Here is a 26,292-nt window from a genome sequence, read left to right on the forward strand (position 1 = left end):
GGCAAGCTGAGTAGCAGGCTTAAGAGTCCCACATTCTACTATCTTGTTACTTAACTTATTTCCATTTTCCCGCCTGCTCTGCCTCAAGTGGAAAATTTGCCGTTGATAAATGTTAGGCATTGCACCTGCCGTTTTAATTGGTTTTCATGTTTCAACTTTTTTCTATGCTTTAAATCATTGTTGTGATTTTTTTTTTTTGGTGAACATCTTATTGTTTTATCTTTTTTTTTGTAAACCGCTTTGAGGCTTTTGTGACAATCTAGTGGCATATAAATTTTATGGAATAAATAAATAAATAAAGGATCCCCCCGCCCCTCTGCCCAATATTTCTTGGGTCAAGGCCAGTGGCGGGTGGCTGTTACTTCCAATTCCGTAACAGAAAAAAAAAAGAGAGAGGAGCGGAGCAAGTTATCCGACAGAGATTGTGTTGTTAAGCACCTGCCTTGCCAGGGTTTGCTAACAGTGGATCGCCTTAAAGCAAATGTTGTAAGTATCTTCCATCCATCTTGGATCTCTGCCCCTGAGCATTGATGCTTATTTGCCTTCCTGTAGAAACAAAACGCCCCAGCGGTTGTATCCTATCCAATTCTCCTGTGTTGGATTTCTAACAACCAGGCTCCCACAATTATTATTATCATTATTATATTTAGATTGATTTATATCCCGTCTTCTTGTTGTTGTTCTCCCATATGCTTGGTCCTCTTGCCTTCCTCTGAAGCCACCATTCCATCTTCTTGGGAGCCTTGGACCCTTCTTTAGCAGGAATGCAATATCAAACCCAAAAAGGATGTCAGACACAGCCACATCTTTTCGCGGAATGTTTTTTCAGTATGTGATAGGTTGATAGGTCATCATCCAAAAATGAAACATCATCATCGTACGCAATGGGTCTGCAACAAGGCTGTGGTCTGATTTTGTCACTGGCCAACTTTCTGTTTTGGGTTAAATTGTTTAAAATTTGGTCATACACGGTTACAGCGGACTCGCAGGAACCACTGCAATACCGGAAAATCAACTCTTCTTTGGTGTTGTATCCCAAGCCCAAGTCAGTCACATTTAAGTGCATCTCAGTTAAGACACAATCCCGGTTTCTTCCCTTCGGATCTCTCCGTCCTTTTCTGCTGCTGGAATTATTATTGTTCTTTGCTGCACGTTGACGGTTTCTTTCCCTTTTGGAGCTATATGGCGTCGGTTTATCTGGTGACCTCTTCAGGATTTTTATAGTGGCTTGAATGAAATCTTCTACGTCACCAAGCCGCTTGGGATAATCCTCAGAAATATTAGCTGGTTTGAAAATACAGAAAGAAAATAGTTTGTCAGGTGAACATGTATTTGGAAAAAGAACCTCTTTTTATATACAGGCGTGTATATATGTATATGTATATATACACACATACACAGCCGTACCTTGCTTGTCGAACGAAATCCGTTCCAGAAATCCGTTCGACTTCCAAAAACGTTTGACAACCAAGGTGCAGCTTCTGATTGGTTGCAGGAGTTTCCTGCAGTCAACTGGAAGCCGTGTTGAACGTTCGGGTTCCAAAGAACGTTTGAAAACTGTAACACTCATTCCGGGTTTGCGGTATTTGGGAGCCAAAACGTTCAAATCGCAAGGCATTTGGAATCCAAGGTACGACCGTGTACACACACACACACACACACACACACACACACACTTTATATACCTGCATGCTTTCTCTCTGAATGCATAATTCTTCTCAGAACATTATTTAAATGCATCTTTTGCTAATTGCAGCTGCAATCCTATGCACACTCACCTGGGAGCAAGTCTGAATGAGCTCAATGCACAGGACTGGTTGGTAGCTCAGTCCAGACCTGCACATTACAGCAAGAGGAGCAGGCCAGCTCACCTCACCTAGAAATTCATCATGGTAGCATTCCTCAGGCACCCCTTCTCTGCAATGTATGAACCATGTTCCCTAACATGCATTGGGAGGTTGTGTTTGAATCCAACCCATCTTTCCTCTGCATCTTCCGTTCTTCTCGGAGTGCCACGAGCAGAATAGCTTTAGAGAGGACTGTACCCTAAATCAAAAGAGGCTTGGGAGCTGAATGTGGCCCTGTAAGCCTCTCTAGCTGACCTTTGGGTCTCTCCCCAGACCAGACCCCTTCCCAGGCACATCCACTGCTGGCCCTACATTACATTCCCTTGCGTGCTTTTCCTTGGACACCGATAATGTCTCTTTGTGGAAGATGGTTAAAGTGAGAAGTGCCATCTTGCTAGTTACTCTGAAAGATTTTGTAGCATTTTATAAGGCACCAACCAGATCTTAAGCACATTTGGGCTTGTAAATGTGATCATGCTTTTATCAGTGGAAAAAAGCCCTCTTTGCACTACACTCATGCTAACCCTATCTTGTTAAATATGTTAAAACAATATAAAATAAAAAAATTCCTTCCAGTAGCACCTTAGAGACCAACTAAGTTTGTTCTTAGTTAGTCTCTAAGGTGCTACTGGAAGGAATTTTTTTATTTTATTTTGTTTTGACTATGGCAGACCAGCACGGCTACCTACCTGTAACTGTTGTTAAATATGTGTTTGCCTAGGTTAACATTATGAGATGTTTGCTTTATGAACAAAACTTGATTGTCCCCCTCTTAAAAGAGCAAATCCAAACAAAGTTGTGTTGGGGTGTGTGTGTTATAGTTATTGTTTTTGACATAGATATGTATTTTTGTGTTTTAGATGGACCATGAGATCCTCAGATAGAGGATTAGTACAGAAAAGGTATCCCAATATTAGGAGGAGAAAAATGTTTTTAATAATTGGAGAAGTGATTTGGCTAAATTTGTATGGGCAGGGGAAAAAACCGAGGATAAAACACAAAATTATGATTGACAAGAAGGAAAGAGGAGGATTTGGCCTTCCAGATTTAGAGATATACCATGATGCAGTGGGCCTGACCTGGCTGAAAGAATGGGTAAAATTAGAGGATTCGGATGTATTAGAATTAGAGGGAGTGGAAACAAGATTTGGATGGCATGCCTATTTAATCGATGAAAAAGTTAAAGTACACAAAGGTTTCTTAGACCATATAATCAGGAAATCAATATACAAAATTTGGGAGAAGTACAAGAAAATTCTAGAGCCAAAAACCCAATGGTGGGTTTCGCCATTAGAAATTGTAGCAGTTAAAAAAAACCAAACATGAGATAAAACTGGACTGCTGCAAGAAGTCAACGGGGATATGAGATTAAAAGATTATTCAGAAATTAAAGTTCATGTTTATGATTGGTTTCAATATATTCAAATTAAACATAGATGAGTGAAAGATAGAAAGATAGGATGTGTGATAGGCCAAACAAACGTTCCACGCTCCATCCTCTTTTGCCACACTTGCATGCGGCCCCCAAGAAGTTGTGCAGAAGAGAATCTGGCCCTTGAGCTGAAAAAGTGCACCCCAGCCTTGCCTTAAACAAATATCCTTCCTGCCCTCCCTGGCCCCAGTATATTTAGATGTTCATCAACCGCTGGCCTGTGAAAGTGCATGAAAACAATGAGCCGTTCTCATCTTTTCACCTTCCCGCAGCCTGGTTTGAAATGAGCAGACGTAGCAGGCTAGGAAGCAGAATATAATACTCACGTTACAAGCCCTTCTCAGTAATGGACGTTACCAGAAAGGAATCAAAATTCACCTGTTGGCCTTCTGAAATGGTGACAGGGCTTAAGCAATTAAAGGAACTTCTCGTATTAAGAAGAGGCTTCGTGCATGGCTTGAGTGAAATGGAGACCCGTGAGCGGCATTTGTTAACAGAATATAACATCAAAGATGCTGAGATCAAATAATCTTTAAATGATTAATGGTGTTCAGGTTCATTATCTTCCTTGCTGGCTCACCAATGTGTCAGAGGAAGAACAGAGGGCAATCTTTCCCCCATCTTAGAATTCCCACAAAATCTGACACTCTTACTGGTGTCATCTCTCTCTCTCTGGTGGCATGTTAAATGTCCTGAGGCAGTACTGGAACAAGCCAATACTTTGGGGTGGGAGGAATCAGAACTGAAGTCGCTTAGTTAGTTGTTCCCTGCCTCCATTATGGTTCCAGTTGCATCTCCCTTATCAGGTGACAGGGAGAGGCAGAAACATGCTGGTTTTAAACTCCAGATATAATGAATGCTTCAATATAACCTGTAGGCTGTATACACATTTAAAGCCCATACAATAAAAGAACCCTGGGAACTGTAGTTTATCCCTTGGAGAGCTACAATTCTCAGGACCATTAATATAAACTGCAGTTCCCAGGGGAAGTTGTGTGCTTTAAATACCTGGTGCGTAAGCAGCCATAATCTCACACTTTAGTCCAAGAAAACGGGGGGGGGGGGTGTCCTACAAGAGTTGGGTTTAAATCTTTCCTCAGCCACAGTCTAAAATCTCCATCTGCATGAATTATATTCTTATGTTATTTATTGGATTTCTTAACTGCCCTTCGGCATAAGGTCAAAGGGCAGGTGGGTGGGTAGGTAGGTAGGTAGGTAGATAGATAGATAGATAGATAGATAGATAGATAGACAGATAGACAGACAGATAGACAGATAGACAGATAGATACAGATATATCTCAACACATTAAAATCAGATTATGTTTGCAGGGTCCAGGTCGGTTCATATGGGGAGGAGGTACTTAGAGTATTTACTACGGGTAAGGTGGGTCCTGAAAACACACTTCTAGGGTGTCAATGGCCAGGAAAAGAGATGTGTCTTTTGTACTCGCTGAAAGCCATATAGTGAAGAAGCGAGACACACCTCTGTTGGAGAGGGAACTCTACAGGTAAAGGTAAAGGACCCCTGGATGGTTAAGTCCAGTCAAAGGGGTGTGGCACTCATCTCACTTCAGGCCGAGGGAGCCAGAGTTTGTCCACAGACAGCTTTCCAGGTCACGTGGCCAGCATGACTAAACTGCTTCTGGTGCAATGGGACTCCGTGACAAGTGACAGAGCGCATGCGAACACTGTTTACCTAACCCGCCACAGTGGTACCTATTTATCTATTTGCACTGGTCTGCTTTCGAACTGCTTTTGCTAGGTTGGCAGAAGTTGGGCGAGAGCACTGGGAGCTCACCACCGGATTCAAATCAGCAAGCCCAAGAGACCACACCGGTGTCCCATATTTACCTTTTACTTATGACATCATCCAGCATGAGCGTCCCTTAATTTGAACCTACCCAGACCCGATGGCCATCATCTGAGAACTTTATTCATGTGCCTCCTCCACAAGAGCTCCAAAGGGTAGCAACACAAGAATGGGCCTTTTCTGCAGTGGTTCCCCATTTGTGGAATGGTTTGGATTTTTATCTTGTATTTTTATGAACTGCCCTGAGATCTACAGATGAAGGGCAGTATACAAATGTAATAAATACTAATAAAATATTTTTTAAATAGAAACGGAGGAACTATCCAAAGTTCAATATTTACAGAAGTATTTTACATTTATACAGGTAAATCTCAAATGACATCTGACAACAGGAGACCCCGTCATCTAAAGCTAAGTCAACCCCAGTGACACCTCAAGTGTGGCGATGGTGGAGATGTCTGCTTTTCATGAAAGGGCCAGGCAAGGGAGAAAGAGATGAAATATCCCCACTCCTCCCAGTTGTCTTCAGGTATCAGAGACCAGGTGCAGGAGGAAAGTGGCACCGGGGATACAGACTGTAAGAGGCAGGAGGACTTAGCACCTCTCACACCCCTAAAATTTACCCCCCCCCCCGCACCCAATATATCCTACCGGTACTTGGGCAGACCAGGGTTTAAACAAAAATACAGTGTACTGAATTTCCATATTAGAAACCAACATCCAAATCCCTGCTCTGTTATGAAGCTTAATTTCCTAAGCACAAGCAGGATCTCACTCAGGAAGTGAGAGGATATTTATATCTGCCCAATCAAGCAGCGGTCGACCTGCAGGTGGATGCATATAGCCCTAGTTGGATGAGCGATTAGCGGCTGCAAGCGGTGCTGCCCATGCAGTTCCTCCCCTCAATCCGGCTGCCAGGACTGCATGCACAGAGCCCTGTTAGGAAATAAGCGATAATGCCAGGCATCTATTTGGGGGGGGGGATGCCGGACAGGGGAGGGGAGGGGAAGCACTGGATTTAGTTCTGCTTCTGCCTACTGAACAGCTGATTGGCATGATTCTTTCATTGTGCACAGACAGACTTGGCCGCCCGGTGAAAATGCCGTCTGATATGTGCGTATGTGTGTGAGGTCTTCACCTGTTGCCCGCTACTTCCTCCCAGAGTACACTTGATTCCCCCTCGCACACGCAGTCACCGGACTGCATGTCGGCCTGCAGGGCGCATGGAAAGGGCTTTGATGAAGCACTGAAGGAAATGCCGCCACCTGTCCACCTCTACTCCTTGCAAGCCAACGTGAGAGGCTAAGGAAGGTTTCGACAAATGGTGAGGAATGGTTTCTTCAAGCCGCTTATGCGAACGGCAAACAGAATAACGGAATTTTTCAAGGCAACCCAAATTCTGCTTGCAGAATTTTTTTTGCACACATGAAATAGTATGCAGATGTGTGTCCTTTTTTGCATAGGCAGGGTCAGTCAGGCATGAGTAAAAGAAAGAAATTCAGTAGCTGAGAGCTACAAAACTGGAATGTTTGATTTTGAAGTAAAAGAGTTTAGGGAGCAGGTAGTAATGCTGGCGGCAAAGGACCATTAATGGTTCTGCACCAACCCAGAGGCAGATCTCGGCTGGAGTGCGGCAGGACTCTGTCCTAGACCCTGTGCTTGTCATCTTTTTTATGACATAATTTGGATGAGAGTATAAAGGGAATGCTTCTCAAATTTCAAATGACATGAAGCTGGGGAGGGACAGAAAACAGAGGCCAGGCCAAGGCCAACAGGATGAACTTTGAGAAGGCTGCTCCATCGCCTTTTACACTGGGAGCGAATTTGACCCATAGAGGAAGACTCTTGGGCTCCCTACTTGCATAGAGAAGGGTGGGTAGGAGAATGATCCCATCACTGTGGTGGACAATTGCTTAAGGGAGAGCAGGCACTACCCTCACCAGGGGAGTGGGTGGCGCTGTGTTCTAAACCACTGAGCCCTTGGGGCTTGCTGATCAGAAAGTTGGCGGTTCAAATTTGCATGACAGGGTGAGCTCCCGTTGCTCTGTCCCAGCTCCTGCCAACCTAGCAGTTCGAAAGCATGCCAGTGCAAATAGATAAATAGGTACCACTGGGAAGTTAAACGGTGTTTCCGTGTGCTCTGGCTTTCATCATGGTGTTCTGTTGTGCCAGAAGTGTTGGCCACATGACCCGGAAAGCTGTCTGTGGACAAAACACTGGCTCCCTCGGCCTGAAAGCGAGATGAGTGCCGCAACCCCATAGTTGTCCTTGACTGGACTTAACCATCCAGAGGTCCTTTACCTTTGGCCTTTACCTTTCTACCCTCACCTTCCACATTCAGAGCCTCTGCAATGACTCGTTCACCCCACTTTCAGAGCTGTGAAGGAAGAGCCAGTCACTTGAGGGCCAAGTAGAAATTTTGGGATCAACCTCCAATTGGCCTTGATATTTTGCACGAGACAGAGAGGTATATAAATATTTTTATGAATTAAAATAAGGCTGCCAAAGGTGGCTTCTGAATGAAGGGCAACATGAGATTACATAGGATCTCCTATCTGTATTCATAAAAAAGAAAAGCAAGTTCACAAGACATCCAAGCATTCGCTCATCTACGCTCTGGAGCAGAGGGCAAGCAGGGTGGAAGGAGAAGGGAATGGAGACAGTTAGGTCTTTTGGTCAACGTACATCATTCCTTGAAAGGAAATGTGGCTTCTCTCCAAAATGTGAAGAGGGAAACCCAGGAAAGATTCCAGTGGGAAGAGAGCGAGAGAGGAGGAGGATCAGACAAGGCAGAAAGCGAAAGAATGCAGATGTGGTTTTGCATCTGCTGGGAAGATGCTGAGAAGGCAAAAGAGGCTTGAGAATCCCTCTCTCTCACAGGAAAGCAACAGTGAAGAGGACTCTGTGATTTGCAGCAACAATAATTACCCTGGGAGCACAGTGCCCTATGTGCTGCAGTGAGCATGGGTGGCCTGTGGAACAGGGAAGTAGGCGTATGTGGCATATTCTGGGCAGGCCTGTGAACCTGACTGTGGCCCGCTCAGTCTTGTAGCCTGTTGCATGCTTCTTTCCATCCTTAGTGCTTTCTATGTGACTCCTGCCCTGCTCGACAGGCTTGAAGTAAACCTAACCAGAGAGCCGGTGTGGTGTAGTGGTTAAGAGTGGTAGACTCATAATCTGGGGAACTGGGTTCGCATCTCCCCTCCTCCACATGCAGCTGCTGGGTGACCTTGGGCTAGTCAAACTTCTTTGAAGTCTCTCAGCCCAACTCACCTCACAGAATGTTTCCCACCTGGAAGATAGCTCTGTCAGCAGAGCAAGATTCTTAATCTCAGGGTTGCGGGTTTGAGCCCCACATTGGGCAAAAAGATCCCTGAATTGGACCAGATGGCACTCATGGGTTTCTTTGAACTCTACAATTTTATCATTTGATGAACTCCATGAGATAGGCCTCTTAGCAAGCATGCATAGGATTGAGCTGTGTGGCTGTTACATGTAAACCACTTAATCTGAAGCAGTCCTGTTGAAAGCAACAGGGGATCTCTGGAGTTAATGTATTCTTGACTGCAGCTTTTGTCCAACACCAACTTGGTTTTATCAGTGAACATGGCCCTGAGTGGAGGGCAGCGAGGAAGGGGGAAAGACCCCACCCCATTGCTGGACTCCTATTATTAACATAGCCTGTTACCTTTTCTTTTTCCCCCTTCAGAGATCTTAACATGTAGGACACCCACCTAGAAATATACTTTACCCATACTATGTTCCCCCTACATTTTTCCCATTTCACCACTGAACACGGCAGCTTTAGCCTCTACAGAGTTAAAGCTACATTGGTGCCCTCAATTACTTTTAATCTAAAGTTTCCAAACACTTGAATTTAGTGTGCTGTGACACTAAATGTGACACTTGTCAGTTTGCAAAATGTGAAAGCCAATGGCACCAAAATCCACAAACTACTTAAACTGTCTGTCAATTCAATAAACAACCCAGTTAAAACTGTTAAAACTGAATGGCAAAGATTGTGTGTGTGTGTGTGTGTGTGTGTGTATGACTAAAAATGAAAATAGAAGACTCCCCTCATATTGCGAAACTTTTTGGTTAACACAAACTGTTTATCACCTTCTATGTAAATAGTAGCCTACAATTTTCATGTTTTGCTGAAACACCAGCTTCTGGGTTAGAGTGGGCTATGTTAAGAGAAAAGGGAAAATCAACTACCAGACATCCTTTGATTTCAGCCTGGTTAGTTGTAAAAAAAGTCAGTAAGGTTAAACAGTCTTGAATGAAAAGGGCTTCAGTGAAAAAGTTGTCTCTGAAAGCTGGGGTGCCATGTGCCATACTTTGCAATTGGGCAAATGACACCATAAATCGGTTTCAGGATGTCTGGCCTTGCAAACTGCAATTCACTTATGCCAGAGAAATCCTGGAAGAAAATTGCAAGATTCTCCAAAATATATGGATTGTCGACTTGCCTACAAACTCTACTCATTTTATTTTAGAGTTACAGTACTCTAATGCACGTTGATGGCGGCCATTCAAGGGGCTTTTATTCTGAAGTAATCCCAAAGGCACACACTTTCATTGTCTCCCAAGACAGGCGGATGCCAGGCATCCAAAAGCATCCTTGGTAAAGGAACTTTCAGTTTTGGATGCTGTGCAGCAGGGTGGACATGTGGCCTACCAAACAGAGGACGTATTTGAAGGGCTGCCCAATCCAAGCAGAAAGGTGGGGTGTATGTGCGATAACAAAATAAATAAAGCTTATTTTCTGTTCACTTGAACTGAAAAGCCTTTGGTGAACGGAAATAACACCATTCTGTACAACCCAACGTGAGCAAAATGTTCAATAGCTACATCACTTGTCATGAAAACTGGCAACTTTGTAGGAGAAGAAGAAGCCAAGGGACATTGCCAGGGCCGGATTTAGGTTTGATGAGAGGCCCTAAGCTACTGAAGGTAATGGGGCCCTTTATATGTCCAGCTGTCTTTTGTCAGCAACAAATTGTGGCTGTTTTTTGTGTTGAATATATGCTATATGGTAATTTATGGGCATAATAGGTATCTAAAGCCATTTGCACATAACATCATAGGAGCCTACACAACACAAAACGCTATTGCTGTATGTAGGTTTTATTTTATTTGTTTTTTATCTTATATTTTGGAAATGTACATCCAGGTTTTTCCCTTTAAATTTTTTTGGGGGCCCCAAGAGAGTGGGCCCCTAAGCTATAGCTTGTTTAGCTTATACACAAATCTGGCACTGGGCTGCTGGACATTAGGGACCAGCTTTCAACTTCACATTTAGATGCTTCTACTAAATGTAGCTAACCCTTTCGGTCTCCTACTCATTTTGCTCCACTGATGTGGAGGAGAACTGGACTGTCAGTAATTTGTGGCAATCCTATTTCTAGCAGCTGGTGCTTCTAGGTGATTTGGCATATCAATATGCTAGATACACAGTTTGCTTATTGCACCCTGAAAAGCATCGGATCTGCACAAGCCTTCAGTTTGCACCTACAAGTGGGATTCTTTGTCATAGCCTAATTGAGCCCAGCTAGCTGATGGACTTTGAATTTAAGCCCAAGAAGCATTGTTCCACCTCCCAGCCATTGGTGTGTCCCCTTCCTCTTGGTGAGCTCTGACTCATTCTCCACGAACAAAAGCTGCCACCTCATTGACTTCATTAGGGATGCTTTGCACTCAGCAGTGCCGCCTGATTTCAAAACAAACAGACAGAGGTTTGCACTTCCTTGTATTCATGCAGAGGAAGCGGCAAATATACTGAAAGTACACATGTTCCTGATTATTCGCAATGGCAAGAACGCTGACGGAATCACTAGAGTTAAGGAATCCCAGCACTCCTTTGGAACCAGGCATGTACAGACTTCTGGTTCACATGCTGCTTCCTCCTCATAAGAAAGAGGAGAGGGCAAGCAAGTAGAGAAGTTAGTGGTGGCACCACAAGAGCACACCTGTGAATCTTTTTGGTTTTATAGCAATTGGACTATCATGGCATCTAATCTCTAGTAAGGTATCCTCAACAACCTCACCAAACTACCATTCCCAAAGCCTAAAACCACCAAACGGTAAAACACAATGACAAGCATATGTGCGAACGGACCCTCAGACCCACTGATGCCAATGGGATTACAGTTTCATGGTGAATGAGTCGGCCTAGTCCTCTTAATTCCCAATGGCTTCTGCATGACTGGGCCTGAGCCGTCAGTCACGCTTGCTACGTTTCTGCTATTGGGTTTAGCTCTCTCTCAGCTCTAGGCTGGGAAAAGAGGAACCCTCCCAGGAGAGCTGATTAAACAAATGTCCAGACTTGGTGCCAGGACAACCAAAAGAATTTTTTCAGTAGTTAAGATGGACAGAAGTTGAAAGGAGGAAAGGGAACTTTTTCTTACAGTCCATTTGGCCAGCATAAGGAGTCAGCAGCCGGTTGGAGGTGTGATCGTCTTCAGTTCCCTCTAGCACTGAGCGGGTCTGGCCATCAGGAAGAGGAAAGGTGGAGATTGTGTTGAGTAGCAACATGCAGACAGCCACCACATCCCATAACTTCATCTTAGATTTCCTTCCAGCACAGGACCCTGGCAAACAGGAGAGAGACATGACATTAGTGTTTGCATCTTCTCCGTTGATCCCATCCATACTGCTCCATGGCGCAGTGGCAGAGCATCTCAATGTAGAGAAAGTTCCAGCTTCAATGCCCAGCATCTCCAAGGAGGGCTCGGAGAGACTTCCTGCCTGAAACCCCAGAAAGCCACTGCCTGTCGGTGTGGACAATACTGAGCTAGATGGACCAGTAGTGTGACTTATATGTTCTTATGTCATGTGCCAATCCCTGGCCTCTATCTCATATCCCCATCTTGGCAGTCTGCTTTAAAGCGCCAAGTCTTCTGGGACTAGAAAGCTGCCATTTCCATCTTCCTTTACAATAACAAACACAGTGCTTGGCACTGAGGCCATGTTTATTAGAAGCAAGTAATAACTCGTCTTGCTGGCCCTGGTTCTGTGACTCAGCTGCTGGTCAGGGAGGAGTAAGGAGGTCCGCACCTTCTTTAAAGAGCCGTTGAAAGGAACCCAACACTGTCTTCTCAAAAGCTGCTGCCAGACAGTGGATCTGTTAAGGTGCAAACTGTTGATGGCCAACCTCAAAGCCCTTCCCTGCTCTCCGTTTCTATGTTCCAAACCTTACGCTTTGTCTTTCAACCTAGCTTGGACCAGACAACCCTTCAGATACACAGCAAACACCAACACACACACACACTCTGCTCCATCAACAGCACGTTCCCAAGTGACATGAGCGCTTGAGTCTCCCTCACACTCATTGCCAGCATGTCTGGTTACTGTGTTCATACAGGAGAGAAAGTGTCATGAATACTATTTTTGAAAAAAACAACCATACCTTTTAGTATCATTGTTTATTCATTTCGGCCCCACCTTCCTCCCTTGCAAGGAGCTCAAGGTGGTGGACATGTCTCTCCCCTTCCTAATTTAATCCTCACAACAACCCTGTGAGGTAGGTTAGACTAAGAGGCAGTGACTGGCCCAAGGCCACCCATCGAGTGGGGATTCAAGCCCTGGTCTCTCAGGTCTGACACTCTAACCAGGCTGCACGTTTATATTAGAGACACAGGAAATCGAAAAGCTAACAAACAAGCAAAAAGCAGGTGAGGTGAATGTCACGTGTAAAAGCACTCATGCCGAGCTTTCTGCAGCACTTGACTGTGGCCTATCTTCAGCCCCATGAAGTAATAATTGAGCGCACACAGAACATCCTTCTCTCGTCACAATGAGCAGCCCACTCAGGGCTGCCCAAGGCATTGTGCTGCCTGAGGCCCCACCCTGGTATCCTCTTAAGGGTGCATTCATGATTATTTGTGCTCAGGATTATATCAGGTTGGAGGGGGGTGAAATAATGATTAATGGTTTGTAGGGTTTTTTGTTCTTGCTTTATCATGTATTTTGTGCTTTTATATTGTATTTTTTTATGTTGTGAACCACCCAGATATCTAAAATTCTTTCTAGTAGCACCTTAGAGACCAACTGAGTTTGTTCCTGGTATGAGCTTTCGTGTGCATGCACACTTCTTCAGATGCATGCACACGAAAGCTCATACCAGGAACAAACTCAGTTGGTCTCTAAGGTGCTACTAGAAAGAATTTTCGATTTTGTTTTGACTATGGCAGACCAACACGGCTACCCACCTGTAACAGCCAGATATCTGAGGATGAAGAGTGGCATAGAAATTTAATAAATAATAATAAGCAATCTGCTTCAAAATAGCATTTGTATGGGCAAAAGTTTCAGGGTGGACATACTGCTTCATTTCCAATCAGAACACGACAACAGGACATTTTGCGTATTAAGTTATAATCCAAACATGCATGCAGAACCTTTTCTTCAATTACATAGGATTGGAAATGGAAAAAAACCCAACACCCCCAAATTCAACCTAATGAGAGATTTAAGCATCATATACATAAAAACACAGAACTTGTTTCAGCCCTGTGACAAGGCATAGTGCTTAAAAATCACTATTATTATTATTATTATTATTATTATTATTATTTAAATCCTTGTATTTTTCAGAACTTTAGCACAATTTTCTCCTATTACAGACATTTCTGTAAGCAGTTTTACCCAATATATTCATATTTGTGCAAGCAATTTTGCCCAACAGAATGAAATTTTGTCCATCATATTTTTACTAACATGTGCATTTTAAAGTGCAGCTCCCTGATACATGCATTTTGGACTCGCTGTTTAGTTACAGGATTGTTACAAAATTCAGACAAGCGCAAATTTCAAATGATAGCTGCGCCTCACTTCTCGTACTGGTTCGAGAAGTGCGAATTACATGCTTCCTCGTTAAAACGCAAAACATTTGAATATCTCTTCCGCCCCATCGCCGGTAGTGGGTTGGGCAACATGTGTGTGTTGCAACAACTAATGTGGTTTTAATTGCTTTAGCCAAAAGCTTCCAAGTTTGTGGCGAAGAAGAAAAAGGAAGAGTTGGGAATGGCCCAATGGATATAATCAGTAGAAAGGCTATGACCTGGGTCTTCTTCCTCCCATGGAAGAAAAAAAAATCCCCTCCTGAGTAGGATGCCTGCTCAGAATTGTGCAGATAAACTTGCTCTCTCAGTAAGTGGAAGCAATGTAATACTGTATTGGAAAGGTAGGTAAGCAAAAAATCCCCATTGTGCCCCACTGACCACTACTGTTGGTTAGTATGGGAGAGACCCTTTGCACATGTTCAGCTGGACTCCCCACTGTGCATCAGCACTGGGATTCAGAACAGCTTCCGTAGCTTAAGGTTTGCCCCTGGTTCTGCATGTTTTTGATTTTTGATTTCTTTTAAAAGGGGGGGGGATTCAGATTGGGTTACATTTAAAGGGCCTTTGATACGTAAACTTTACAGAAAGTGGGATACTTTGGCTTTCACATCAAAGTAGCAGTGATTTGGCAACTTTCAGTCATAAAGCGTTATATAGGCACCAGTCGGGCCTGGTAAAGTGAGGAGAGGAAAAGGGAAGGAGGGAGGGAGGGAGAACAGGAGGAGGCATCTGCAAAACTGGAAGGCGTGCAACTCTCTCTTGGCTGAGTTTTCCTATCCTAGTTGAAACTATTATCCGCCTTGCAAACTGGCAATCTGGGACCAATCAGGCATTTCCCATCCTTTCAGCTTGTTCACCAAGAACAGGCTGGTGTGTGGACTGCATTAAATTCCACTGTAAATATTTCAGAACATAGTTCTAGCGGAGAGGCATTTCTGTCTTTCTTGGAAAGTTCTGCCCAAGCGGATCTGAGGTCAGGGGCAAAGGAAACCAGAGCACTTGCAGGTGCTTAATTAGAGCCAGGGTGGATCCCCTGCAAGCCAGCCTGTTTACACTGTGAAAAAAGACTTATTTCTGCAAGGCTTAGTTCTGCCACAATAAAAAAAAATTAGCACCGTTGCGCATGTGCAGAGTGCCTTTCCCTCGCCACTGGGTAACCACAAGCAGTATCCTCGGAGCTCCGATTAGGGCTTCTAAGGCAAATGACACAAACGAATTCTACACGAACCGGAGATCCGACACTTCTGGATTTCAGCGGGATTACCGCATTATCTGCAACCCCTTGAAGATGAGACATTTGGATTTGACCCGTTTGGCAGCACATCCTGAACAAATTAGACCAGCCTAAATGACACATGGCACGTAAAGGCAGCTTTCCCCTCTGTGGGATTTCCAACACCTGTGTTTACCCTCATTAGTTTTATTAATTCTGGTAGAATTCTACCACATATTGCGTAAAGACTTTCTGTTGGTGCTGCCCTGGAATCTAATAATAATAATAATAATAATAATAATAATAATAATAATAATAATAATAATAATTTTATTATTTATACCCCACCCATCTGGCTGGGTTTCCCCAGCCACTCTGGGCGGCTTCCAACAGAATATTAAATGCAATAATATATTAAACATTAAAAGCTTCCCTAAACAGGGCTGCCTTCAGATGTCTTCTAAAAGTCTGGTAGTTGTTTTTCTCTTTGACATCTGGTGGGAGGGCATTCCACAGGGTGGGTGCCACTACCGAGAAGGCCCTCTGCCTCATTCCCTGTAACTTGGCTTCTTGTAGCGAGGGAACTACCAGAAGGCCCTTGGCACTGGACCTCAGTGTCCGGGCAGAATGATGGGGGTGGAGATGCTCCTTCATGTATACTGGACTGAGGCATACATAACATTGGGGGAAGAGTTGTATTTGCACACTTGGGGTGTTCATTTGGGTGGCACCAGAGAAGACACAATGGATCTATTTTCATGCAGCTGACACCAGTAAGTGAAGTCCTGTGCATCTTTTATGCACAAAAAGTGTCACTGTATTTAGAAGGGCCGGGACATCCATGAGGCAGACTGAAGTAACCACCTTGGGTCTCAGAACCCAAGGGACACTGCCAGGGCCAGATTTAGGTTTGATGAGGCCCTAAGCTACTGAAGGTAATGGGGCCCTTTATATGTCCAGCTGTCCTTTGTCAACAACAAATTGTCACTGTTTTTTGTGTGTTGAATATATGCTATATGGTAATTTATGGACCTAATAGGTATCTAAAGCCATTTGTACATGCAGAATGTAGGCACCCTATATATAGAAATGAGCAAGCAGGTGAAATTTTAGGGAGCAGGCTAGCAGGCGGGGCCCATTACTTACATCATAGGAGCCTACACAGCAAAAAACACTGTTGCTGTATGTAGGTTTTATTTTATTTGGTTTTTTTTTCTTATATTTTGGAAAGGTACATCCAGTTTTTTCCCCTTTAAATTTTTTTGGGCCCCCCAAGAGAGTGAGGCCCTAAGCTATTGCTTGTTCAGCTTATACATAAGTCCAGCACTGGATACTGCCATGAGCATTATGTTCCACTGCCACCATGCACCCTTCTCCTTCAGCTGCTGCCCTCTCTGGCTTCGACAGCAGCAGCTTCCGACTTCTGGCCGCGCCTTTCAGCTGCGGCTTTTGGCGCCAGCTTTCGGAAACCCAAAGCTGGAAACTGAAGCCAAAGCCAAGCCAAAGCTGGAAATGAGGTCTAAAGGTGCTTTTGGCTCGGTCTCTGGCTTCCTTTGGCTGGGCTTTGGGTTTCTGCAAGCCTTAAGCCTAAGCCCACAGCCCAAGCTGGCTTGGTGCATTTCCATATCAGTTTGCGTTTTTTTTAAAAAGTCCTCATGGAAATATATCAGCTATTTAGATCTAGCCCTCCACATCAGAGGTAATGAGCAAGATTCCTGGTGTCTTGAGCTGCACTGTAAATTAGGCACTATGTCTGTGAGGTGAAAGCAGGTGGAAGAAGCTGTGGGTTGCTTGTCTCCTCCTCCATAAAGGAATTTAAAGTAAGAGCTGTGTTGGTCACTAACACTTAGTACAAGTATCACTTTTTGAGTTATGGTCTGGCAGCTCTGAAACCTTGTGCAAGAATAAAAACTCCCCAGTCTCTAACAGGTGCAAGTCTCTTTCATCTCCGGGCAGCCAGAATTAAAACAGATCATCTTGAATTTGCATGCATTGTGTTTTATGTTTCAATAAAAAACCAAAACCCACCAACAAACCAGCGCCTCCATTGGCAGATTGCATAGTAAACAAAAAAACCCCCGTACATCTCCAGTGCTCATCAACACTTCAAAAATGCTCAGTCAGGGTATAGGTCCTTGCTGCTTCTTCATCAGTTTGTTTGTTTGTTTTAATAAAACCGAGGATGACAACAAAACTAACCACCGAACACATTTGTGGTCATCAATGTGACCTATGATTCCATGGTTAATTTTATTCATATTTATTTATTGAATTTCTATACTGCCCTTCTTCTGAGGGACACAGGGCAGTTCGCAATATAAAAACACAAATATAATATCGTAACAAACAAAAACTAACAATCCATTTCCCTTTCATGACACTCAAAATCAACTCCCTGGTCACCTCACTCTCCCTAACAGATAGGACTGGCTTACTTTGGACCAATCACCTTCAAAAGCCCTAAAGCTTCTAAAAATTAATTTAAACTCCCAGTTCTTCTTCACTGGCTAGTGGGATGAGCTGTCCGACTAAGAACATCTGTACACTCCCCCCCCCCAAACACATTATCTGCCTTATCCAAGTTTAACCATCATGGCTGCACCAAAGGATTCCGGGAACTGTCACCTGGTGGATGTGCCGAGAATTTTACATTAATGTTCCCTAGTCCCAACTCACAGAACTGCACTTTCTAGGAATTGTTATTTAAAGCTGTCTGAGCTGTGGATATAGCCTATCAAAGTCAATGAGATCATTTGTCTCCTCAAAAGAGGCTCTGCAAGGAAAGTGGGAAAGAACACCAATCAATTGCAGCTTTGCTGAGCGTAAAGACAGTGATGATGGAAGCTGCAGTTGCTGAATTTTTAGCCATGATGCAGTTGATCTGTTACCCATCAGGTGGCAACTCTAAGCAGCTCCAGTGATAGCAGGTAGTGACAAAGACAGAATGCTGCCTTGTATTAGAATCATAGAGTTGGAAGAGACCACAAGGGCCATCCAGTCCAACCCCCTGCCAAGCAGGAAACACCATCAAAGCATTCCTGACAGATGGCTGTCAAGCCTCTGCTTAAAGACCTCCAAAGAAGGAGACTCCACCACACTCCTTGGTAGCAAATTCCACTGCCAAACAGCTCTCACTGTCAGGAAGTTCTTCCTAATGTTTAGGTGGAATCTTCTTTCTTGTAGTTTGAATCCATTGCCCCGTGTCCGCTTCTCTGGAGCAGCAGAAAACAACCTTTCACCCTCCTCTATATGACATCCTTTTATATATTTGAACATGTCATATCATATCACCCCTTAACCTTCTCTTCTCCAGGCTAAACATACCCAGCTCCCTAAGCCGTTCCTCATAAGGCATCGTTTCCAGGCCTTTAACCATTTTGGTTGCCCTCTTCTGGACATGTTCCAGCTTGTCAGTATCCTTCTTGAACTGTGGTGCCCAGAACTGGACACAGTATTCCAGGTGAGGTCTGACCAGAGCAGAATATAGTGGTACTATTACCTCCCTTGATCTAGACACTATACTCCTATTGATGCAGCCCAGAATTGCATTGGCTTTTTTAGCTGCTGCATCACACTGTTGACTCATGTCAAGTTTGTGGTCTACCAAGACTCCTAGATCCTTTTCACATGTACTGCTCTCAAGCCAGGTGTCACCCATCCTGTATTTGTGTTGTCAGATCCTTACCCCATCTAACACAGTACTATGTCATGCAGAAGCTCTCTGGGTCTTTGGGCAGAGGTCTTTCCTTTATCGGCTACCTGACCATCGATCTGGAGATGCCACAAAACAAACTTGGGTTCTTCTGCAATGCAAAGTTACATGGCCTTTCTCCTTATATAAATTACTGCTTTTTGGTGCTCCCCCTCAAAAAAAGGGGGGGCATTAAGGTGCCAGACATCCTTATCAACATGCCACGTGAAATTAAGTCCTACATTTCCAAGCAACATGTTTAGGGCCAAAAGAAGGAAGAACTGGACATCTTTTAATTGTTCACATGAGAAACTCTGCAAAAATTGGTGGATCTACTTGGCAGTGCACAACTTCACACAGCATGCATAAGATCGTTTTTGCATTTCATGGTATTCAATCTAGAACAAGTTCTGTTCCCTTGGCACCCCTGTTTAGCAGGTTTGTGCACTACAGCTCTAGAAAGACAACCTGTCGGGTCATCTGCTCTGGTCAGACCTCACCTGGAATACTGTGTCCAGTTCTGGGCACCACAGTTCAAGAAGGATACTGACAAGCTGGAACGTGTCCAGAAGAGGGCAACCAAAATGGTCAAAGGCCTGGAAACAATGCCTTATGAGGAACGGCTTAGGGAGCTGGGTATGTTTAGCCTGGAGAAGAGAAGGTTAAGGGGTGATATGATAGCCATGTTCAAATATATAAAAGGATGTCATATAGAGGAGGGTGAAATGTTGTTTTCTGCTGCTCCAGAGAAGCGGACATGGAGCAATGGATTCAAACTACAAGAAAGAAGATTCCACTTAAACATTAGGAAGAACTTCCTGACAGTGAGAGCTGTTCGGCAGTGGAATTTGCTACCAAGGAGTGTGGTGGAGTCTCCTTCTTTGGAGGTCTTTAAGCAGAGGCTTGACAGCCATCTGTCAGGAATGCTTTGGTGGTGTTTCCTGCTTGGCAGGGGGTTGGACTGGATGGCCCTTGTGGTCTCTTCCAACTCTATGATTCTATGATTCTATGATCTGAAATGAAAACTTAGGAGAAAGCTCAGTGGTAAGCTAGTCTAGTTCTTTGCATTGTTCAGGATTGCTTAGCCTGAAATGTCCATAGAATGCAATGTCATAGCTTCCCTGGACAACTGGTCCCATTATTCAATAGTTTGCATAGTTAGGATACCCAATCCAATCCTGCTGTGGAGCCCACTGATGAAATGCTGACATGTCTAACATTTGACCAATGCTCTCTGGCACAGTTTTGCAGAGTAGAACTTCCTGGGAATGGGTGCCCTGTGCCATTTCCCCCAGTATATTTACCTCCCCCCTTTTACCTTCCTTTGCAAACAATCTATCCGGTTATTTCCCTGGTCTGGTTCATGAAATGGAACAACTAAGAGCCACCTGAAAACAAATACACATCAAGAGGACAAGGCTGTGAATAGACCTTGGATGGAACAATCTATTGGTTAAGTTGAACTCCTCTTGGAAGCGCAAACACTGCTCTTTAGTGTTTTGTTAATAATAATAATAATAATAATAATAATTTATTATTCCAACAAAATATAAATACAACAAGATGTTGTATGTGCATGACAAAATGTCTGCTTTCATCCACTAATATGAAAGATGCATCTTTCTAAAGATGTTAATTTCTAAAGATGTTCTGGTGTTTCATAAGCTCAATCTTTGCTTTGTATGAACACTCCTTTACCACAGTATGAATGGATGGTCTTGACTCCAACCTCTTCTTGATAGTGTGGAGTAAAACACGGTTGCCCTTTATCACCACTTTGTTCCCTCTATCAAGCCACTAGCGATGTCTGTTAAAAACAATGTGAAAATGGTGGGTGTAACAATAAATGGGAGATAGCATACTAGCAGCCTTTTCGTTGATGACATCGCCCTTATGTTATCTAAACCAGAAACTGCAACACCTGGGCTTGCAAAGGAACAGAGGTACTATGGTGAGGTTACAAGACTGCAAATAAATGAGCCTAAATCTGAATTTACCGGTATGTGTTTAGGTACTCCATTGCAATCTCAGGCTAATACAAAGCACATTACTGGTTTTAAAAGTTATCCTCAAAAACTTAAGCATTTGGTACTAAAAACCTGCATTCCTCAAAGAGGGTAAATTTTGCACTTCTGCTAACACAAACCAGACAGGAATTGAAGTCTTGGGTGGAGCTTCACCTTTCTTGGCTTGACCACACTGTGGTCCTTCCAAAGTTCCCCTATCTGTTTCGACTTTGGCCAATAGCTACAATGCCTAAAGAACTTAAGGCCTGACAATGACTGCTATGCAAATTTATTCACCAAGGCAAGACAGCTTGTCTGTGTGATAGAACTCTATACAGTAACAGAAGCTGAGTTGATTTGGGACTGCCACACTTATACATGCATTATAGGGCAATTTAGCTACATTTTCCAATATGATCCTACTTTATTTATTATTGCAGTTAATAGGTTGTTTCTTAATGTTGTTGTAAATGTGGTAAACAATTGGGGGGAAATGTTTCATTTTCATTCATTTTTTTTAAAAGAGCAAGGTTTAAAGAGTAACACAGGGCTCTCAAAATAAAGCGAAGGAGAGACCGTGCACGTAAACAACCAGAACTAGGGCACTCAAATCCAGTGAGTATTTACTGCTTGTAGCCATAGACCTTTGCAAACAAGGGCATTCATCAGTAAGCCAGTGTATATATTCATATTTGAAATGAGGTAGTTAAGCATGCAAAAACACTGCAAAAAGCTCCCTTCAATGCTTGCCTTGGCAATCTACAGCTTCTAAAAGTTCTGCTGTGGTCCAGAATGCCTGCCAGGAAATCTGCTTCCTCATCCAATCCCGTTGCTTTCCAGCCAAGGTGTTGCAAGGGCTGGCTGTGGTTGGTCGGTGATGAGGGGAAAGCATTCTGTACAGGCTCAGAGCTGCTGTCCTCCTTTGCCATATGTTCATATCCCATGGCTGAACCACAGAGTCCAGCACAGAGATGCACCTCAAAGGGGGGCAGGCCTTGGACCTGAAGTGGAGCGCTAGGGCACCTCCACTCACCCCTCCCAGTTAGGGCCAACACTTAAAAAAAAGCCTTGCTGCACTATTCAGACAGCAGTTCATGCCTTCAATGCCACCCCCACCCCGCTTTTATGGTGTGTCACCATACTTCATGTATGGATACATCACCTCAGTAACTCTCCAGGCAGGCCTTGTAACCAAACCAAATACAGCTATTCTTTATTTATTGCATCCATATCCCACCTTTTCCTCCAAGGAGCAAAAAGCGATGCACATGGTTCTCTCTCTCATTTGATTCTCTGCAATGACCCTGAGAGGTAAATTGGTCTGGGAAGCGTGACTGGCCCAAGGTCACCCAGTGAGTGTCATGGCAAAGTGGGGAATCGAACTCAGATCTCCCAGGTCTTAATCAAAGACACTCTAATTCAGGGGTCAGCAACGTTTTTCAGCCGTGGGCCGGTCCACCGTCCCTCAGACCATGTGGTTGGAATATATTTTGGGGGGGAAATGAACGAATTCCTTCCTATGCCTCACAAATAACCCAGAGATGCATTTTGAATAAAAGCGCACATTTTGAATAAAAGCGCACATTCTACTCATGTAAAACCACACTGATTCCCAGACTTTCTGCGAGCCACATTGAGAAGGCGACTGGGCTGCATCCAGCCCACAGGCCTTAGGTTGCCTACCCCTGCTCTAACTGCTACACCACATTGGCTCTCGACCTCCAATGTGCTTGGCAACTCCCCTGTTTCTGCAGCCTCAGACAAGCAGCAAACACCAGAACTTGGCCACGTTTCTGATGGGCCACCACACACTTGGTGATGACAAGCGGTGCAGTCCTGCTTCGGTTAGTGCTCAGGTGAAATTACCATTTCAAACCTGTCACTAGAGGGCAGTCCAAATCTACTTTGGCTTTCCTGGGTTTGCAGCATGCGGCCCCTCCCCTTTCCTCAATATTTTTGGAGGGCTTTCCCTGCTCCCCCCCCATTGTATAACTTTGGGAAGCCAAGCTGCCTCATCACCATGGAAACCGCTTAAAACTCCACAACCCTAATCAAATTATTACAACACTCTTTTGCACATGCAAATCTCTTAACAGGGCAAAGAGAGGGAGAGAGATGCCCTTGTCCAATTCCGGACTCAATACACCAAGCAGGTTAAATCTATATAAATAAATTGCACGCAATCTTCTCACAAAAGCCTATCTGTGTGAACAGCTCTTATTTTCAGCCTACCTCTTGGTTAGGCTAGCATGCTGCGGTCTTGTGCATTTCCCAGTGAGGTAGCAGTGTGAGTCTGTTGCAGGGGGGAGGCGGAGAATTTTAGAAAGTATTGTGGCAACTTAAAGACCAACTCATTTTATTTACAACAAATAAATAGCTTCCATCCGACGCACCTGGCCAAGTGCAGTCCATGAAAGTGTCTGCCTTATTTATGTAAATATTATAATTCGTCTTTAAGATGCGACTAGAGACCTTTGTTTTGGTGATTTTATGCATATATAGGCCTGCTACTCCCAACAAAGAGTTACTACTCTTGAATTCTGGGTAACATGCCCAAGCATCTTATAACTCTGGCAATAGACCCCCTCCCACCTGTCACTGGCCCCAGAATCGAAAACATCCCTGGATGTGATCAGTGGGAAGATTCTGATGCAGGATGGAGCCCGGTTTGGGGCTCCTTCTCTGGGCATTTCCTATCCTCTCCTGCTCTAGGGTGCTAATCACCTGTGCCCAACAACTTTGAATATGCATTAACTACCTCCTCCAGATTCACACCTCTAACGAACTACCTTTTTTTAATCCCGGAGGGGAATCGTGTCCTCTCTCTCTCTCTCTCTCTCTCTCTCTCTCTCTCCCTCTCTCCCTCTCTCTCCCTCTCCAGAGATCACGCACCTCTCCAAAATGTGTTGCCTCTGCGTCGCTCGGTGGCGGCTCCAGATCACCTACGAACCCCACGGAAATCTTTAGGGAAATAAGATGGCTCGGGCAATTGCAACCCAAGCTCTCTTTCCCTTGGGATCGCGACGCTCCCACTGAGCATTCCCGACCTTTGCCGACGAGGATTTCTCCTCGGAGAGGAAAGGTGAGCGAGTCCCTGCCTCGATGCAAGGCGGCGGTGCTGGGCGTGTTCCCCATTCCCAGTGGGAGGAGAAGAGGGCGATCGAAGCGCGCGTCGCCGTCGGATAAGCGCTTCTTCGGACACGTTTCTAGGCGCAAGAAGAGGCGCTGGCTCGGCGGGGCTGGTGTTGCCGTCCCAGCACGAGCAGGATCAGGAAACTCTGGGCCTCCGGAGAGAAGCGATTATGGGAGCAAAGCTCGGTTCTCGATTCACACAAGAGGTGCCCAGCTCACGCCTGGGGAAAACCCATCCAGCGCACTTTTTGTTTCCATGCGCTTTGGTTTCCTTTTCCCACACGATCGGCGGACGCTATTCGGAGGCTGCTAGTTTAAAGGAAAGGACAATCCACGGTGAGACGGCGGAGGTGACAACAGCCAGGGAAAAGTTTAGGCGACCGCTTAAGCTTCTAGCCCTCTTGTAGGTTTTCGTGGCACTAAGCTGGTTTGCGATTTAAATGCTTTGTGGAGCGCACGGTCCGTTGACTCGCCTTTCCCCAGCCCTCCCATTCAGCGCGGACACTCGGCACTGGAAAAGTCTTATTTTACGCATCTCTAGGATCAATTCCCCCAGAGACACCTTAAGCCCCTTACATCCTAGCGAAACCAGAGAGATATTTTCCAGGGACACCAAGGATGGACGAACCTGGCTGAAAACCTAGAACGATTTACCTAGGAGTACGTCCCACTGAACTCAGCAGGTCCTACTTCTTGGCTTGCACTGTTATTGATGGATGCAAAAAATGTCGCCCTTCACTCTTGAAGCTGAGGAAAACCTTGGCATAACAGGGAGGACCTGAGAGACAAGTGTTCAAAACCCCCACACAACTTGAAACTCTCACCAGGCGACCCTGAGATTAGTCTCTCAGTCTAATCTACCTCACAAGGTTGATGTTAGACTAAAACGGGGAGAGGCAGATATTTACTATACCGCCTTGGTCCAAGGGAGAATAACGAGACAAATTTAATTCCCCCACATCTGAAGCTCTCCAGAGGAAGCGTCTTTTCAGGTGAGCAGGCCGACGGCAAAATATTTAGAGCTGCAGGGCGGGGAGTTATTATAATTACACACTTACCTGGGAGTAAGCCCCATTGAAGACAGTGGGACTCCCTTCTGAAAAAAATAGACATAGGATCCGGGTTCAGATAACTCCCCAGCCATAGGCTAGCCTACTGTTTTGGATCTGGGGTGGTGTTGCGAGTGGCCTTATATAGCAAAGAGGCGCATTCTCCAGAAATCTAAGCAAACGTTGCGTCTCGCTGCCAGAGTCGCATCAGTGGGGGCAGGACCCCGGTTCTGTCCAGTTCTCACAAGGCTTTCTCTCAACTTCGGCCCGACGTAACTGCCTCTCTAATGACGGCCAAACAGTTATTTGGAACGCGCTCATAACCTTCATTTTTTTTTTTTTAGAAGTTCAACAGTGAAGTTAAACTAACCCGCTTGAAATGACCAGAGGATGAGTCTATACTTCTAAAACGAGCTCGTGCCATAAGACCTCCCTGGGGATTTCCCAAACGCCCCCCCTTCCCCGGTAGGCAAAGGAGCCCACTTCACCAACGCGAGATGGCGGGATGGAGACAGAAGCAACCCACTCTCCAAGAAAATAATTATAAAAAATACCACTTTTAACTCTTGCAAGTTCCCCCTCCTTTTTTTGTTAGAGGTCCGTCGCTACTGGTGCTCTTGAAATGTTATCACCCGACTCTGCTGGTTTAGACCCCTGGATTGCTGCGGATCCAGAATAACCAGGGCGGAGTTCTCAAAATGGGGGAGGTGGGGAGAGGCCGCCCCAAAACTCCTGTCCTCGGAGCAGGCGAGTCTCTCCCCGCCCCCATCCCAGGCCCCTCAACCAGCCATGCCATCGCTGCGCAACTCCCTGAGCTCCCAAGCCGGTTTCCCCGGAGAGCCCTCCCTCGGCTTACCTCGGATCTGGTCTCTTCCGACCCAAGGGTGACATGAACGCCCGGGATCCACGGCTCTCCGGCTCAGAGATGCATGTGGAGCCCGGGGCGCGGAGATCCTCGAAGTGGGTGGGCGATGTGGGATGGGGTGGGGAGAAGAGCCTTGCTCGCAATCCAGGCGGGGGGGGGGAGATGTTGCCGCCCCCGCCGCCCCGCACCCTCCCCCCGCCGCCGCCCCGCAGGTGCAGCCGGGGGGCGCCGCGCCTTTCCCCCGCCTTGCGCTGCGCCCGATCCAAATCTTCAAGGTAGACGGCGCGAGAAACTCGCCTGGCCGCGGGGCGCGCCGCCTGTCAGTCGCAACTGGCCCTGGAGCCTACAGTTCAGAAGAAGAAGCCGCTGGCCGGACGCCGGAGAGAGACACCCCACCCA

General features: G+C 45.2%; 1 protein-coding gene across 1 annotated transcript; it reads right to left on the reverse strand.

The window, feature by feature from the left end:
• Positions 1–273: 273 nt before the first annotated feature.
• Positions 274–26,057, reverse strand: GDNF (glial cell derived neurotrophic factor). The gene is made up of 3 exons (XM_033164666.1): positions 25,885–26,057; positions 11,502–11,684; positions 274–1,284 (listed from the first exon to the last, which is right to left on the reverse strand). Exons 2-3 carry the CDS (start codon positions 11,656–11,658, stop codon positions 791–793), a joined length of 651 nt encoding a protein of 216 aa, XP_033020557.1. The 5' UTR covers positions 11,659–11,684; positions 25,885–26,057; the 3' UTR covers positions 274–790.
• Between the last annotated feature and the right edge of the window lie 235 nt (positions 26,058–26,292).

This window comes from Lacerta agilis, chromosome 11 (assembly GCF_009819535.1).
Source record: "Lacerta agilis isolate rLacAgi1 chromosome 11, rLacAgi1.pri, whole genome shotgun sequence".
Lineage (NCBI taxonomy): Eukaryota > Metazoa > Chordata > Lepidosauria > Squamata > Lacertidae > Lacerta > Lacerta agilis.

Bases quoted from the DNA above. Each gene is read 5' to 3' on its own strand.
- GDNF (XM_033164666.1), bottom strand. From the start codon at position 11,658: ATGAAGTTATGGGATGTGGTGGCTGTCTGCATGTTGCTACTCAACACA. The intron at 1,285-11,501 runs GTAAGAAAAAGT...TTTTCAAACCAG, and splicing joins TTATGCTGGCCAAATGGACT to CTAATATTTCTGAGGATTAT.